The following is a 17121-nucleotide window of genomic DNA, read 5'->3' as shown; positions in this document are numbered from 1 at the left end:
GAAGAGAGAGACAGAGAAAACGCGGAAGAATCCGCGTCGAGTAAACTAGGCTACGGGCGTATGCTCGCGCGAATAAACCTCTCGACGCGAGTATCACCAACGAAGGTTGTAACAACCAACGTCCTGCGTCACGGTTCTCGAGGCTCGGGAACAACCGGCCTACCAATGGTGGTTACTCTCGGACCAACGGGGTCGTAATCGAACCGTTGCGCTACCATTGACGCACTCGAGGTTAAAGTTTTAATCATCCATTGACCCTTTCGATATCGACGATACGCCGGCAATCCTCTTCGTTTTCATCGAACGAACGATGCATCGATCAAATGTGCATACATATACGCTATTGCCATTACCGCTGTTTGACCGGTGCTCTTTCTCTCCCTCTCTCTCTCTCTCCCACCCTCCCTCTAGTTCGCGTTTCCCGATGGAGAAGGGTTTTCACTCGCTACAATCAGTACAAAGACGCACCGGGACAGGGGGCTTGGTGTTACGCAAAGGTACGCGTCTGTTTTCAGTTTCGGTTCCGGTTCCGGTTCCATTTCTGTTTTCAGTCTCGATGCCCGCAATAAGAAAGCCTGTGAATCGTTTATTTATATTATCAAAAACGACGCTTGTACGGAAGACTCGTATAATCGGAAATCGTTTGAAAACAAACGTGCCTTGGTCGTCTAGCCTTGACTCGTTTCACCGGATAAGAAGGGAATCCGGATAAAATTGTTTCTGTTTCCAGTGAAGCGTACGAACCGCGCGATTGTGCGCGGCGATTTCCTTGAAGCACGTTTGTTTAAAAAGTATTCTTGACTACGCAACACGAGAAATTCGTTCTGATTCGAAAGCGATGCGACGCGCGATCGTAATATCACGTCGTCGTTACGACGAATCAACTCCGTTCAACCTTCGGTACTCACCGTTTCTTTCGTAACTACGAACGTATGCGTGGCATTGTCCCTCATAGAGACTAAACCTGGGGAGGTGTACGAACTGGCGTAGCCAACCACCATAGAACCCAATGACACCGACAAAGCAGCCAGCACCTGTGAAAAAAAAACCGATCAAATCGAATTGAAGAAACGAACACGTTAATGCCGATACGATGCTGCGTAAACCACGACAGATATATTCATGACCGATATTCGATAGAAAAGGTCGATCGGTGGGATTAGAGCTGGACGTGAGAGGGTGAAATGAGCTGGAAAGAATTTCAGAGACGCGACACGATACGATCGTGACAGTTTTAACGACCCGAGTCGAGAATGAAAGAGGCTGTCGAAGACAGTATCACGATCGTGAAGTTTCCGCCGGTATTGATTAGCAAAAAAATCTACGAAAATTGCACAATCATGTTGTCGATACCTGACTGAAGGTGCATTTAGCGACTGGCGCGTTGCCCGGTAATTCGATGTTCACATGGGTGTCTGCTCGCATAAGAATCTTCATGGTCGAGAGTTATCTACTGCCAAATCGATCGAAGGAAAAAAAACGGCCGATAGAAATTTTTCGCGATTGAAATCGCGTAGTAAATCGCGATCGACGATGGAACAACTTGTTCGATGCGAACGCGTTCCTCGAATACGAACAATTCGATGTTGGCTTTCTCTGCGCCGTTGTCGCCGTCGGTGTTGTTGTTTTTATTTTTGTTATATCCACTGTCGACGACGTTGTTCGCGTATAATATTGACACGTTATTGACACTCGTGGACCGACGGGTAGTTCTCGGCTTATATAGGGAACGATGCTGGGGGGCCGCGACTATCCCTTCCCTTCTGACCGCGAGGATCCGTCGTCCGCGAATCGGACGATTATACGTACATATACATATACATATACATATACGTGTATGTATGCGCGCGATTGTTTCGCGTATGCGTACGCGGTCCTACGCGCGAACGTAACTCGTGCCATTCCTTCGTTCTTATACGACGTCGCATCTCGGCGTCCCGACACGTGGCCCACGTGGGATTCATTTCGAGGATGACGAACGAAACGGTCGAAAGGTGAAGCGAAGCAGAAAAACCCGAAGGGAACCCGAGGAAGGTGTTGGATGTACGTATGTCACATAGTATCTGTGTACTTGTTCGAAAGCGACAAGACCGGGGACGTTTCGTGTTAAAATTCGTGTACGGATCCATTTCGAGGCGCGTGCCTCGACATCTTTAACAGGGTATCGTCGTCAACGTCCGATCTTACACGCGACCTTCTTACGCGTTGCGTAATCGCCTTTGTCGGATCGGGACACGCCACTCTTCTTTCCGTTTCACGCGGGCAAAAGAAAAAGAAAAAGAACGAAGCGTTGCGTCGTTTGTTTCACGAGGAGAGTAGATCGCAGCTGAACCATCGGAATTTTATTTCGATTTTCAGGAAATTCCGTATTTAGAGCGTACGGTCTGAGATAGCGATTTGCAAACGATTCGAAACAGAAACAGGAACGTCAGCCGTATACCGTATATGCGTAGAAAGGTAGAAAATGAAGTCGTTAGTTATTATCAAAACTGCGCAAGGTCGTCGCCGTAGCTGCATATGAACAAATGCATGCACCAGTGCGCGAACGAACGCATGCATTCATGCATACGTCTTTTGTTTTCCGTAATTGTTTCTTTCGATGGAGCAACGTCGGTACACGCGCGAGATCTACCAGACGTATTACGCTATCGTTATTCTTCTGCGTGTATTTTGCGCGATCATCTGCACGACCACCACCTGGCCCCATCTGTGGTGTCGGGATCCATCCAGCCGTTCCGATCTCGTTCGCTCGTTCGCGGTAATCGTCCTATCGCCCCTCGACGGAAACAGGTGTACGTTTATGCGCGATACGTGCACCGTGCACAAGCGTTACGCCGCGCCGGGGTATCGGCCCCGTCTCTCGGGGCAATGGGACAGACATCCGAAAGCGAATCGAAACAGATATTAATTTTCGAGCCGGAACATCGCGTCGAAAGCTTTCATAATTCGAACTACATCGGCGGGCCACGCGCTACGCGTCGTTCGCTGCTCGTGATGTTTATTCGTGTACGTCTATTTGCGCAACAATAAGTGCAACTGGTATACGCAACGCGTGGATGTCGTAAACGCGACGACCACAATCCTCTCGATTTTAGCCCCGCCGTCGGAGAGGACGGGAGAGACACGCGCGGCATCCAACACGATTCGATCCGATTCTCTCTCTCTCTCTCTCACGGAAAAACAATTTGTCCGCGAGAGACGAGCAATTCGAACAGAGATAACGGAAGTAGTGTCGCGTCGCGCGTTTCTTGCACGAAGATTCCCACGTATGCTGGGGCAAGACACGACACGTTACCGATTCGTGCGGGCGGCATCGATTCACGATAGAGAAACTTCCTGATTGAGCGACCGCATCGTTTCGAACTCTACGAGCCGAGGCGAACCAACAAATGGATCAAGGTTTTTTCATCGTCGTACGTCACCTTGAGACGCGTACGCGAGAAGAAACGTACGAGGTCTGTGTATCGTTTCCCCGCGAGAGCGCGGTCGAAGGTTTCGCGCCCCGTGGAACAATAATCCACAAACGATCCGATTACATACATAGAATATATGTCGAAGCTACTCTCGCTTCTCGAATCAACGCTGGGCAGAACCAATTGGTCGCGGCATGATCATGCTATTCGACGCAAACAAACAATCCGATTCATATACATACATACATACATACATACATACATACGCGTGTATGTATAATAAATAGTTGCGGTCTACGTGCGACCAACCCCGGTAAAGGATTCGCGAGCGAGACCGCACTACGTCTATGCTTATCCAACTTGTTGGCGCTGGCTCGAAAATCGTACACGGTCGAGGAAAGAAATGGAGGAGAATTACCTGAGTACCGAAACGCATCAGCGACGGCTTCTTTTCCTTTTCGAACTCGTACGTAGTTGCGTGAAGCCTGTCCATACCGATCGAATCCTTCGTTGACTTGACATCCTGAGAACTCATGGTCGGCTTTGTGTTTAACGAATAGGGAGGTCGTTCACCGGCTAACAACGGATCAAGTTGTTTGTAATCGTTTTCGTTATCTTTTTCGAGGGGGTTGTAAACGCGGGACCCGTGCAGGGCCTTTTGATGGTTATTCCTCAAATTATGCGCATAATAATGGTGGTTGTTGACGGATGTGGCTGCGACGCTGTCGAGAGAGGTCTTTTTCTCCACGATTAGGGCAGTTTGGCTGTTGAACGGACTCGCAGTTGTTGCAATGGTCGTGTTCGACGAACAGTCTAGGCTGACACCCGAACTGGTCGTCGACGATCTCGCGACCGAGGGCACCTTCGTGTAATACTTTGGCAGAATGCTTCGCTCCTGAAAGAAAACGGATGTTTCGTTAACATTTCGTTCATTCGAAAACCAGAGAGACATGTTTAACCCTATCCACGACAACGCGAAACCGGAAATTCGAGTTATAGGTATACGAAAATCCGCGTTTTTTCCCTTTCCGAAACATATTGGCGAACAGGGAAACGACAATCTTTCGATCGTCGAAATAATTCCGCGAGCAAACCACTTGAATGAGACTACTCGAACAATGTATGTAGGTATGTATATTGTTCAGACCAATGGCCACTTTTCGCGAATCTCGAGACAATCCGAAGAAAAATCAAATTTCCGCTCGGCGTACGCATCGAATGGATGAAAGATTCGGAAGATGAACGACGTACAACGCTTGTGCGAATCAGGAGGTAACAGTCGTTTCTGTCGTCTAGAGTTTTGCGAACAAGGTGCGTTAAGGGTTGATTGACGGGGAAACGATAAGTGGAAATACCGTTGAGATCGCAACTCACGTGTTCTGTCGCGAACGAATAAACGGATGGAGTAACTCGCGGTAGCCAGCCTTCGCGGCAAACCGATTCACTTCGACGGGGGATGAAACTTGAAAGTTGGAAGTATTTATACTAGTTTCGTTTATCGAGAATCAGTTTTAGAGAAACATCGCCGAACGAACGAAGGAAAAGGAAAGACGCGGTGATTATCGTAACGAACCAATGACGAAAAGCGGCGGACGAGAAGAGCGTGATTCTCGCTTGCCGATTAGATGACTTTTACCCCTGGTTTCACCGATAACCCACGCTGAACTTTACGACCAAACCGTCATGGTAGTCGTCGTTTGTATTCGCGAATACCGTGCTCACACAACACAGCCCAATCTTGGGTATACAGGGGCTGGCCATCGACCAACCAGTTCACCGATTCACCAAATTTTTCGACAATCGCACTCGAGAACCATATACATATCTACGACGACGTACCGAGCATACTTGCACACTAGTTGTTACGTTAATGACCCCCTACCGGTTGCTGTTGTAGATCAGAAATCAGCCGTCGTCTATCCGCGTCATTCGGCATAGATTTGCAAATAATCAGTCTGCATCACATTCGAATAATCGTGATTGTTAGACGCTCGTGTGGGTCGTCGATTTTCACCCATATTTCTGGTTTAATCGATTCAACAGTTTTCATTTCCCAGGCCTAGCTCGCGATGATATTAAAAGGTCACTGAAAATGTTCGTCCGCTTCCGCGCTTTGGCATCCTTTCAATTCTTTCCATTCATTCCATTCATTTCATTTTTTCCATTCTCATCTTTTTCGCAACACTACGGAATGAGACGGGCCCTCGTGCCGCGATAATCGATAGATAAATCACAAATCTTTAGTTGAATGACTCGCGGCATTCTTTGAGCATCGAAAACTTGTGCGAGGTTCCAGCCGTCCAGATGACGACGACATGGGGTCGTTTATTTGCTTGTTTACGCGTTCTATCGTCTCTACTTTGGACGGGACGACGATAACGTTCCCCTTGACATATCCGATTGTCCTCGATACATCGATGCCGTCGTCAGCGGCATAGCTTGTCGTGCGCTGTTCATTGTCGTTATCGAGAAAACAAGGAACGCGTGCGTTTATTTTTTCCCTCGTATATATAGCCACGCGCGAATTTACCCGCGAATTCAAACGATCGAGCAAGCGATCGTTACAGTGGCGCTACCTAGCGCATTCACTGCGCACCAACGAAACCTATGTCGCGTCGCGACGGCTAACAGAAGAAACAAGTCGTTCCCCGAGTTCGAATACATATCTACATAGAGCGCGTGCGCACGGTTCGACTTTCAAACAATCGATTTCATCGTTCGAGTTTTAGTTGGTGGACGTCAAGACGTATCGCGTTCGATCCTACTTTCGATGTTCAGATACCAGCGACTATACCTATATCTACGATCGCCGTTGTAGTTGAAATATTTGAGGACAAAAATATATATCATATTTGCATTCCTATCAGTTTATTCCATGAATCTGAATTGCATGCGTGGCAATATTCGTTTTATTTCAATTACAGTTTTGTTTAGTTCGGACGCTCCGAGGTGATTCCGATGAAAACACATTACACAAACCTTCGGTCTCTAGTAATTTCGGAGCTAGATTTACCATTTCGCCCACTCTTTTTTTTTGTTTTAACGTTCGGTCTGCGTATAGTTTCAATGGACTATCCTATTTTTGTTTCTCCCAGACATTGTCGAAAAGGACGCCGCCGGAAGTGAGCATGCGCGTCTGACTAAGGTTCCCTTTCGTTTCGAACACGACAACCTGCTTCCGGTGCTTTTTCTTCGATCTCGTTGCGTATTTTGCGCAACCTGAATCCTACAAAAGCAAAATAATTCTGGGTGAACTCCGCGATACGAAATTAACGCGTAACGCATAGTCGCGATCTAGAATTCTTATAGGAGGAACATGTGTTTATATTATCATAATCCACCGTAAAATAGATACGTTGTTATGTTTGTGTGGTACGATGCATATTGTAAGTTCCTGCAGCATATTTGGTTGTCGCACGAAAGTAAGACCAAGAATATTTTCGAAGTTGCGCAGATACCGAAGTGGTTACGCTTCATACAAGTGACGGATACTTTCGAAAACGTATTCGACAACGTATGTACATATACCGCGCGTATTAACACTGGAGTCTAGCATGAATGTAATTTATCGTTGGTAACGGTCGTCGGACTCACAATCCGAACTAACCTCGAGATGTTTACTATGTAGTTTGTCGCGTGCTCTATGGAATAGAATAAGAAAGTTTAAAACCAAACCTACCACGACCGGTTAAAATGATTGGGTTTGGCGTATTAATTCCTACCTCTCTGAAGGGTTCGGTAGGTTTAGTGTTAAGTAACGTGTCCGCGATGTAAAATCGAAGCATTCGATTTGATCGCAGTAACGCAGGCGATGCGTACCGCTTTACGGCTTTGCGAATCTGTCATTGCCGGTTTTCTTCGACGATATCGTGTCATGAGATTTGCGCGTGCCTCCGCGTCATCAAGATTCGCAAGAAACCTAGATGGGAAGATAAATTAACGAAACCCGCTTGGATGAACGCGCTACGGAGATTAATAAGATACAAAGATTGATGGAATGTTTTCTGAAGAGGGTACAACACAACAATGAAAATCGTATAATAATGAAGGAGAAAAACACAAATGGAAAAAAAAAAGCAACGATTAAGATCGTCGGATAGGGATGATCGAGAGATTCGAGAACGTGGAAGTTTGAAACAGGGACAGTAAGAGAGAAAGAAAGAAAGAAATAAAGATGAAAATCTAACAGTGAGAAAGTGCATAACAGAAAGAGAAAAGAAGATTAGGAAGCGTCGCGGTTTTCACAATTCGAACTCCTCGGACTGTTCGCCCTTTACCGATCTCTCGCGATTTCAATCAAACAATGTATCTGTTGGTCAAATTTCCGCGAATCGACGATTCTACAAGTTTTGAGAAGAATAGCAGAAGAACTATATAATAGGGTTCTCCACATGATATTCCGAAAGGAAGTTGCGGTAGACTTAGAGCAATAGTGACGTACCAGCGGCGTAGACACTCGTGGCTGACGAAGCATTTTAGCGCTGCGTCCGTGACAATTAACGTAGAGATAAGTCGACTGCAGTGCCCACATCTTGCCGGCCGAAATATATATTATGCTACGAAAAGTGATATAGCGGGGAGTACTAGATAATAGTTCCTCGATCTTGAATATCTAAACTGTCATTGTTCACGATATACAACTCATTAGTCGATGTTATCAGCGCGTTTAAACCGCGCGATACCTTACCTATTCTTGCCCATTTCTCTTTCGTTTCTCGCATATTTGCAATGGCGCACTGCTACCGAATGCAACACTCGAGTCGAAACTTCAATCCTGCGAACCTAAAGTCCAACTCGCATCTTTCGCCGCGAACCGCGTTTCTTTCCCATTAGACCAAACGAAACGCAATGAAACGAAACTGAACGGAACAGAACAGAAGTTGAATATGTATGCACGGCAAATTTAAAATTTCTCATATTTCGATTCTCCGTGCTCGTTGTTCTTAGCATATTGTTGCCGTGTGTGGTCGCAGTTGCGATACGCGTTATCCGAACATTAAATAGAGCGAGAATTGAATGAATAATGAACGTCGCGATAAAGTAGCTTGCAGATTAAAACAAAGTAAAAAATCTGGCATGAAGAACACGCATGGTATAGATGCCCTTAGCGCGTGGCGGGTCCGCGACCATGAACAAATCACCCGATGTTTCTTCGTTGACGAATTGAGCATCTCACGATATCGTCAAAACACCAACAGTGCGTCCAATACAACGTACATACACGTATATACGCGTATTTTCCTGCGAGTACAAAGTACGCAAACGAGTCACCGCGTCGCGTCTAATGCTCGTACAGCCCGCGTGGAAACATACGATTACAGGGGAAAAGAAAAAAAGTGAGCGAAACGTTAAAAATTTACATCGATGGAGTCACGAGCGACGGTCCGAGCTTTTGACGACTTCGAGTTCGAGCGGGTGAATGGTATGGAGGTCCGAAATTACTTAGAAAATAATTATAACCCTTAATAATCATCGTTTATTGAATTTTTTTTTTCTTGCATTACAACATTTATGCCACATTCAGATTCGGTACACGTCTGCCAACGATTCTGGTGAACAACAAATCCTAAAAGAGAATCCAAACTTCGATATTATACTTGTGTGTTTCGCGTCTTACGAATTCGGTTCCTACCGGTGACGGATAGATTAGCTAGATCGAGTTCGCCGTATTTCGCGAGCACCGTTTACCCGATTTTCGTTGGCAACCGTTATCTAGACGATAAAAATAAAAAAAATGGAAAATAAACGTAGGGTACATACATACAATATCGAATAGCGAACGGATGCGTTTATTCGATTCGGCATGTACGCGGCGATACATGTGAGTATTTGGTTTTATCTCGACGATCGATATTTCTCGAAATGGTGGGAGTGTACGCAAGCGAAGGTATATATGTATAACAAACGCGGAGAGGCGGAGGACACGAGGAATTCGCGATACCGATACAGGAAAAAGATACGACCTGACGACTCGCGTAATATAGGAAATAGGATGCGAACGACGGAGGAAACGTTTCTCGAACGACGAAAGATTGTCCGATGTTACAATCGTCGATATTCTATCGATTCTCCATAGTCCGATTGTTCTCCGCCGTCGTGAATGCACGTGACCGAGAATCTCGTATACATAATAATACAAGGAAGACAACAAGCTGAGATGGACAGTGGAAAGTATGTATGTATGTATGTATGTATGTATGTATGTATGTATGTATGTACATATTCCGAAAGGATGGTCGAATCTCGGTGGATTGTCTGTACAAGAACCGCGTTAATGCACCGAGTAGTCGTGTCAATACAAGCGTGGAAGAAACGGATGGGGAAAAAGCTGAACAAACATCGTCACCACTATTACCACCATAGTACACATGCTGATACAACAATAGTCGCGTTCACAATGATTTGGGAGGAACGAAGTGGACAACGAACGTAAATAGATTGTGAACAGGTGGGAGAATGGAGAAAACGGGGAAGAAATTGCGAGTCAGCCATAGTCATGACTAACGTTGGCGCCGGCGTCGACGTCGGCCGAAGCCGATGCCGACGACGTGACATACGGTGGAACTTTCCAGAAGCTCGAGAGGGGCAGAGAGAACGAAGCCGTGAGAGCGTAGTGGAATCGTGGAAAAGGCACGGAAGGAAAAGAGAAGGAACCAGTCAAGGTATGATGGGGTATAATGGTAAGCTGGTAGGCGAAAACGTGCCGGCGGAGAACAGTCTGTCTATTGCTTGCGAGCGGCCGAATGCGTGTTACGTGAAATACAGCACATCGTGTCTTACCTTCGTTCTCGAAACGGGTACTAGGCACAGAGGCCATGGCTGCATCATCTGTCTTCTCTGAGAACCGGACATCTCGCAGGGCACGTACACCGGGTGCTTCCTTGCCAACCGGACTGTGTGTCTCTTATCCGTAACCACAATCCACGCCGTCCACCGGCCAATCTAACCGTCGAATCCTCTCCTCCGTTTTTCCTTTTTCTTTTTTTCTACCTTTTTCGTTACTCGCGCGGTTCACCTCATACACGCCGCGCGTATAATTCTATTCGCGCACGACGCGAACGGTATTGTTTTCTTCGATTTTCTTTGATTTCGAAGTATGCTCCCGATCGTTCAGATTGACTATAGGTATATGCTGGTATAGGTCTTCTTGCTCCTTACGACGCAATGTAGGAAATGGCTATGTATAGCTTGAGCAATGATACGACCACGCCGTGTAGACGATCCAACGTGTTTCGAAGTTACGTAGCTCCAATTCACCGCCACTGCCACTGGTACCACCGAGACACCACCGCTACCCTGTGTATCGTGTTGCGTCGTGCTGCGTTGTACCTTCCTTCGCTTGCTATCGGCCTGCCAGCCTACCAGTCTGCCAACCTGTCAGCCGGCTCTCGCACCGTTTTCGCTCTCGCCGCTTTTGCTATACCTGTGGCGTCTGTATCCACCTCGTGGATAGTCGTTTCGAACCGTGCCCGACCAACTTGATTCGTTTCCACGACGACTAGGTCGCGTTTAAGTATCTATATTTAAACGTGTCTTTTCTTCGACGCCGATTCTTCCAATCTTCGGCACAGCTTTTCTCCTTATTTCGCCACTCTGTCGATATTAATGTGTATATGTAGTATTGTACACGTTAGTGGATACAGTAGCATTCTATATGTATGTATATATATGTATATATGTATATATACTTCTTCACAGGCCTTTCAGCTTCGTGCGTACAGTATACTCTTCTTAAACCGTTCAAAATATGAATGAAATGCGCTTTTACGTATGTTTTGAAACTTTGCTAATCAGATCGGGGGGTTTGTCTCTTTTATATAGAGGCTTGTGCGATCGTAAGCGCCGCCTCCACAGCTGGGGCGCGCACCACTGGTGGGGGACACGCATGCTCACCCCGTACCCCTTCATCCCCTCGCCTGTATCACTGCCTGCGCACTACCCCTCTCCCCATCTCCTTTTTCTCCTCGTCCGATCACACCGTCTTACGACTTACGATGCGTCGCTCACGTCATATCGCTAGATCGCTACACGTCGGGTCGCCGCTTGTCACGCGAATCTGTCTGCGCGCTGCGACAGGATAGGAGGACATGCGCGCGAGTCAATTAGTATGGACATGGACTTATGTACATATTCTTCACATTCTTCAGGCCCGTCAGACAGATCTTTGTATCGAGTGAATTTATCCGTGATCTTCAATCCAAAACAAACAGTCGTCGTTGTCTTTTTCACTCGACACTGTCCGTACTCTATCCTGCTCCTACCTACTTTGCTGTTTGAATTGCCGGGTAATGATCGCGAATCATTGATCAACGACTAATTCGCGAATAACCTTTTCCTTTTCCGATGGACACCGGAGAAAATGCTCCTATTGAATCTAGAACTGCATCCAAAGCGATAACAGGTTCATGAATTCCACACCAAACACACCGGTATCCTTCGAGCTTCGCGGAAGGTTCCAGTCGTTCGACCTCGTTTGGTCGCGACTGCTCCAGTAGAGATTCTGCCGCTTTCTCGTCTGCCCGATTCGATTCGCTTCGCTTCTACCTTGAGACATTGATCCGATAAGAGGATTCTTTCTCGCTTTTTCCGTGTTTATTCGGGCGCGGAAATAAGGCAATTGGCGGAATAAACGAAATGATACGAGTTTGCGTCGGATTTGATACATAGTATATGTACCTACATTATAAACTCGGCGAATCTCCAACCCCAACTATTTTCAATTCCACATAAATCGTAATCCTGATTAATAAATTGATAGACGAATGTTCGCATGATGAAATACGACCATGTGGAATAATCAACCGGTTCTGTTTGCGTCACCCGCAACTTCGTTTTTGCTGCCTCTCGGGAAACTTCCCTTCTTTCTTTTCCTATTGTTTACACCGATGCGAATTCATCTTCCTAGCCCTTGTTTCCTTTTGAATCGACTTAACCGAAAGTTCTCCCGGTCGTGAAAGGAGCGCAGTCTTAACTTTCGAGAGGAACCAGAATTCGGTCGTTGAATTTCGAACTAAGTAATTCCATTCACAGAATCGGTATTGCAGACGCGTATTGTGTTACGTTTTACAGAATGGCACAGCTCAGCTTTCGTTAAAAAATTACACACCACGGACCTAACCGGAATCTGAACAGAATGAAATTTTTCAAAACTTGTTTGTACAACGAATCCTCCGAGCACAAAACCGTTCGCGCTTTTGCGTCGTGGTATTTGACTTTGTATGAATGCAAAACACCTTTTCAGATAATGTCTTCAACGCAAACATTGATTTTTCTAATGCGCACTGTTGGTACGCGTCATCGAAAACATCGTTACAGAATCAGTTTTTTCCATTCGCATCTTTAATCGTGTTTCAGCGAGCGTATTCACAGTATTGACACACGCGCGTTCCTATTTGAATATTCAACTGGCTAACGTGGTAGCCTCTCGATCGATATTTTCATTTCGGACTTCTTTTCAGCGTTCTTCAAACAGTGGCCGGAGAACGTTATTTCGAAAAGTTTTATTGTCGCGTTCTGTAAAACACCACGTAAATTGTAATTATTGCGACGATATCTCGATCGAAACTTTCGATAAACGCGAATCTCGAAGGCTCGTTCGACGGTGATAAGTTCAGCTGAATCATTTTTATTCGAACAAAACCAGGTTTTGAACGTTATCGCGGCAACTACCGACTTACTGAACTTGACCCCAAATCGCGTAACGGTGACTGCGATTAAATTGGGCAGACAACACACATACCTAAAATTTCTTCTTTATCTTTATCGAATGAGCAAGCTTACGCACTAACGTTATTAGAATTTCGAGGCATGGGGTTTCCGGTTGATGCATCGTGTCTTATCGCAACGTTTGCGACGCAACGATCGTTCGTTCCTGGACCGTTCCACTCCTATTCTCCGAAACGGTCAGAGTTCCCCGACAATCGTCGTGTATCGTTACATCACGGAACACGGTCAACTCGATGATCGATAGAGGTCAATCGATGAAACAAATCGTTAGCGGCGACAAAGGAAAAATACCTGGCAACTTCGACTCGATAAAATTCTGCGAGTGTTGCGTTGACGTAACGAAGAGAGACGCTATTACACAGCCGATGTCATGCGTCGCGTTCGTTTGTTCATTTGTTCGTTTAGTCACGGGACATCTACGGATTCGCCAATACTCACGCGCGAAACAATCGAGCCCCCAAACGATACAACACGAAGGGAGCAACGCGACTTCAGTTCAGGCAAACTTGGAGACCGACTCGAACGGCTAAATTAAAATACGTGATCAAACTCAATTGCGTATATGTGTATGAATTCCAATTTGTTGATACACTCGTTACGTATAATTCCTTATTGACCCGTGTTTCAAACACCATCGACATCCACCTTTCGAGAAATGCGTGTAATATTAACGAATTTTCGAATAGTTCGTGCTTGTATCAATACAATCTGTTACATTCTCCAATTTATAGTCGATGGTCTAGTCTAGAGCTGCTTAGACCAAGCAAGCTTCGATGGTTATCGCAATTTCATCATCATTAACGCAGTAGTCGATCGTAAAATTGGAGTGCGTTATCGCGATGCATTCGTTCGATAATTTATTCTTTCGAGCTGCAAGCAGCCGCAATTAATCGTACTCGAATCTATTTCTACTTTTAGTATCGTCGATAAATTACTACTCTCCAAGAAATTATCTGGCAATTTCGAATTAATATCGAGGACTCCGGGGGAAACCGAAAAAGGATTCCTCTATAAAGAACACTTTTACTGCGAGGAAGAAGAAAAGACACGAGTGGCGAAGGAATGCTCTGGAACCTTCGATTTCAAGTACGATACAAGCTAACAGACAGAAACACGTCACGTCGCCGTCTCGTTCGATGAATTGGCCCGATGCCCTGATTGCTCGGGACTTCGGGGCACGGCTGTCACGTTGTTCGGATCCCCCAGCAGGGGTCAAATAGAACCAACCCCTCAGACACAAACATCAGGGAATTAATCGAGCAAGTCGTTTCTTTGTAGTTGACGTCATTGTCGTACTCGAACAATATGATGTCCATCGATTTCTCTGTCGTCGATCAATCTACCGCGTTCTTTCAGCCTTCCTGTTTCGTTGATTGTACTCTGTTTAGAAGGTACGGAATAAATTTGAGAAACAAAATAGTTTTTTGCATTTAATGAATGCTTTGTATGAAATTATTAATCTAATAAGCCCGCATCTGGTTCCGCTGATTAAATCAATAGAATCTCACTGGACATGTATTGCATGCCCGTAGCAGTATCTCGACATCGTATCTACGATCGGTGAACCAGTTTCTCGTCCGAAAAGCACCTAGCCGTGCAACAGGACCATTACGATGTTTAATTAAAGTGTCTGATGTTGGAATTATGTTGTGTTCTTCTGGACAATCGAAACGTAAACTAAAAATGTTGGAACTTTTCATTCAAATATCTTGCTTTTTTCTCGAGCAGTTAAGCAAGTTCAACAAGGCAAAGGATTTATAATATGCGAGAAGCGAAACGTCACCACTCCCATCATTGTTCGATCCATTTTAAATTTTCAGATGCGTGTCTCCGGTGTCAAGCGGAAAGCAAGAAGGATTTCTACGGCCGACAGCAGGATTGCGTGGTCGTTTGGGGAGAGTGCAATCATTCGTTCCACTACTGCTGCATGTCTCTTTGGGTGAAGCAGAACAACCGTTGCCCTCTGTGCCAGCAAGAGTGGTCTATTCAACGAATGGGAAAATAACTAAACCACGAAGACGAAATACTCAGCTCTCTTCCCTCTACACTACACCTACACTCTATTCTTTCTAGATTCGTTCGTCTTTACCCTGTATCCTCGTTTCCCTTCCTCTGTCTTTTTATTTCTCCTTGTTCACTTCCTCCCCTCGTACCATATTTCTCTCTCACTGTCACTCTCGATTCCTTGTTTTTTTCTTCCTAAAATTCGTAGAATTGTTGGCACGACTGTTCGAATAGTTCTGCGAGATGACATCGCGTTAAAAATCTGCGGTTGCGTGAAATCTCGATTACGAAGGAGGTACAATTGCATCGGCTTTCAAGATTAATACCATTCATTAAAAGAAAATTTATTCTTAGAAAGTTCTTTCTCCCGATCGTTCCGAGCCATTCGATTGATGAAGTTTATCTCGCACACCGCCTAATATGAAACATTATCTCCGAAGAATTTTGCGAGAAACACTGGTTTCGCTGTGAAACACGATGAACGAGTAAAAAAAAAAGACGATCCACGTCGTGAGTTGCACGTTCTTACGTTGTAATCCCAGAGCCCAAAGTTCAATCTGTCTGGCTTCGCGCTATCGAGAGTCGCGAGATTGTTCGATTTTTGATGGTATCGCAATTTTTTGTACAGAAAAAGGATTGCATCATCGATACAATCCAGCTCACCGAAAGTGTCAACGAAAGAAAAGTTCAATGTCCCTTTATTGTAATTGTAATCAAATATCTAGTGCTATTCGAGCATGCAGTGGGGTGGTCTTTTCAGGTCTCGTATTTTCTAGAATACGAAATCGTCACGTAATTTGTACCGACCACATAGTGTCGAAACGACGACCATACCAAATTTATATGCATATTCTATTCGATCGATGGTGTTAGCCTTTTTCGTGGAATTCGACTGGATTGTGCCGTGTTGCACGACTATGAACCTCAGTTGAGGCATGCGATGAGCAAGTATATAATTGCGGTCCGAGTCCGAATACTCGAAGGTCGCTCCTTTCTTCTCCTCTCTTCTCCCACAGCATGCCCTCTTCACTTCTTTTCTCTTTTTTCCTCTGTTGGCGTTCCTACTATTTCCATCCCGTTTGGCTTGTTTTTTCCTTTTGGTCGCGTTGTATGCCCACCGGCAGTCCGCTTTTCTCAGAGCGGCACCAACAGTGCCTGACTGGCATTACGTGTCGTCACAAGCGTGGAGGCTCGACCGGAGGCTCGACCAATCGCATCGTAGAAGGGCATAACTGCCTTCCCGTGTATTTATGACCTCGCAGTTGCCGCCACCACTTCTTTCCTCTCTTCCATCTTTCTCTGCTCTCTATCCGCTTGCCCTCTACCTCTACCTTTCCGGACACACGCTTAATGCTTTCTCCCCCCCCCCCCCCCCCCCCCCCCCCCCCCCCCCCGTTCACTGATTCTTCACCGGTACTCCACCTTTTTTCTCTCTTTGAACTTTGCTACATAAGCTTTCAAAAACGAGCCTTAAAAATTGTCCATCTAAAGAAGCCTTGATAGTAACAAAATATTAACGGCTTTCCTCAGTGTTAACGTGTTTTGATTCTTTAGTATGTGGACTTTGGACCAATTCTAAATCAATCAATCGATTACAATCAAATTTGCAAGACATTTCAATCATACGCGATATTGTCACAATTACATATGTATGTTGAAGAAGGATGATTAACTGTGCACTAAGTATCGTTCAACATTCTCGTGTGTAAGTACCGTGTCGCTACTACACCGTGGCAACCTATTTATGTGTTTTTTTCATCGGCAAATAGTGGAAGTTGAAAAACTATAAAAGTAGCCAGAGTTGGACAACATTAAGTATCGTTCAATTGTATTTTTTGGTCATCTACGTTAGTAACTATCTGTATTATGTAGCGTGGATGTGGAAATATACTAAACGTTTCGATGAATAGTGTTGGAGCTGCGCGCGCGCGTGTATGTAGAAACAAAAATAACAGTTAGGTGCCGATACCGAATGACG

General features: G+C 45.4%; 2 protein-coding genes across 2 annotated transcripts in view; one reads left to right on the top strand and one right to left on the bottom strand.

Moving 5' to 3' along the window:
• The window catches only part of LOC107191013 (facilitated trehalose transporter Tret1), a 5147-nt gene extending 3473 nt beyond the window's left edge, over positions 1-1674 (bottom strand). The window contains exons 1-2 of the mRNA XM_015579934.1: positions 1354-1674; positions 909-1034 (exon numbers count right to left, since the gene is read on the bottom strand). Of these exons, the coding sequence (XP_015435420.1) occupies positions 909-1034; positions 1354-1437 (210 nt within the window). The 5' untranslated portion in view covers positions 1438-1674. The remainder of the gene's footprint in view (positions 1-908; positions 1035-1353) is intronic.
• LOC107191014 (RING-box protein 2) overlaps positions 1-16493 on the top strand; it is a 21561-nt gene extending 5068 nt beyond the window's left edge. Inside the window, exon 2 of the mRNA XM_015579935.1 lies at positions 14960-16493. Within this exon, the coding sequence (XP_015435421.1) occupies positions 14960-15144 (185 nt within the window). The 3' untranslated portion in view covers positions 15145-16493. The remainder of the gene's footprint in view (positions 1-14959) is intronic.
• The last annotated feature ends 628 nt before the right edge of the window (positions 16494-17121 follow it).

Source organism: Dufourea novaeangliae, unplaced genomic scaffold, assembly GCF_001272555.1.
Source record: "Dufourea novaeangliae isolate 0120121106 unplaced genomic scaffold, ASM127255v1 scaffold208, whole genome shotgun sequence".
Lineage (NCBI taxonomy): Eukaryota > Metazoa > Arthropoda > Insecta > Hymenoptera > Halictidae > Dufourea > Dufourea novaeangliae.
The sequence above is the reverse complement of the archived record's forward strand: the minus strand, read 5'-3'. Positions and strand labels throughout refer to the sequence as shown.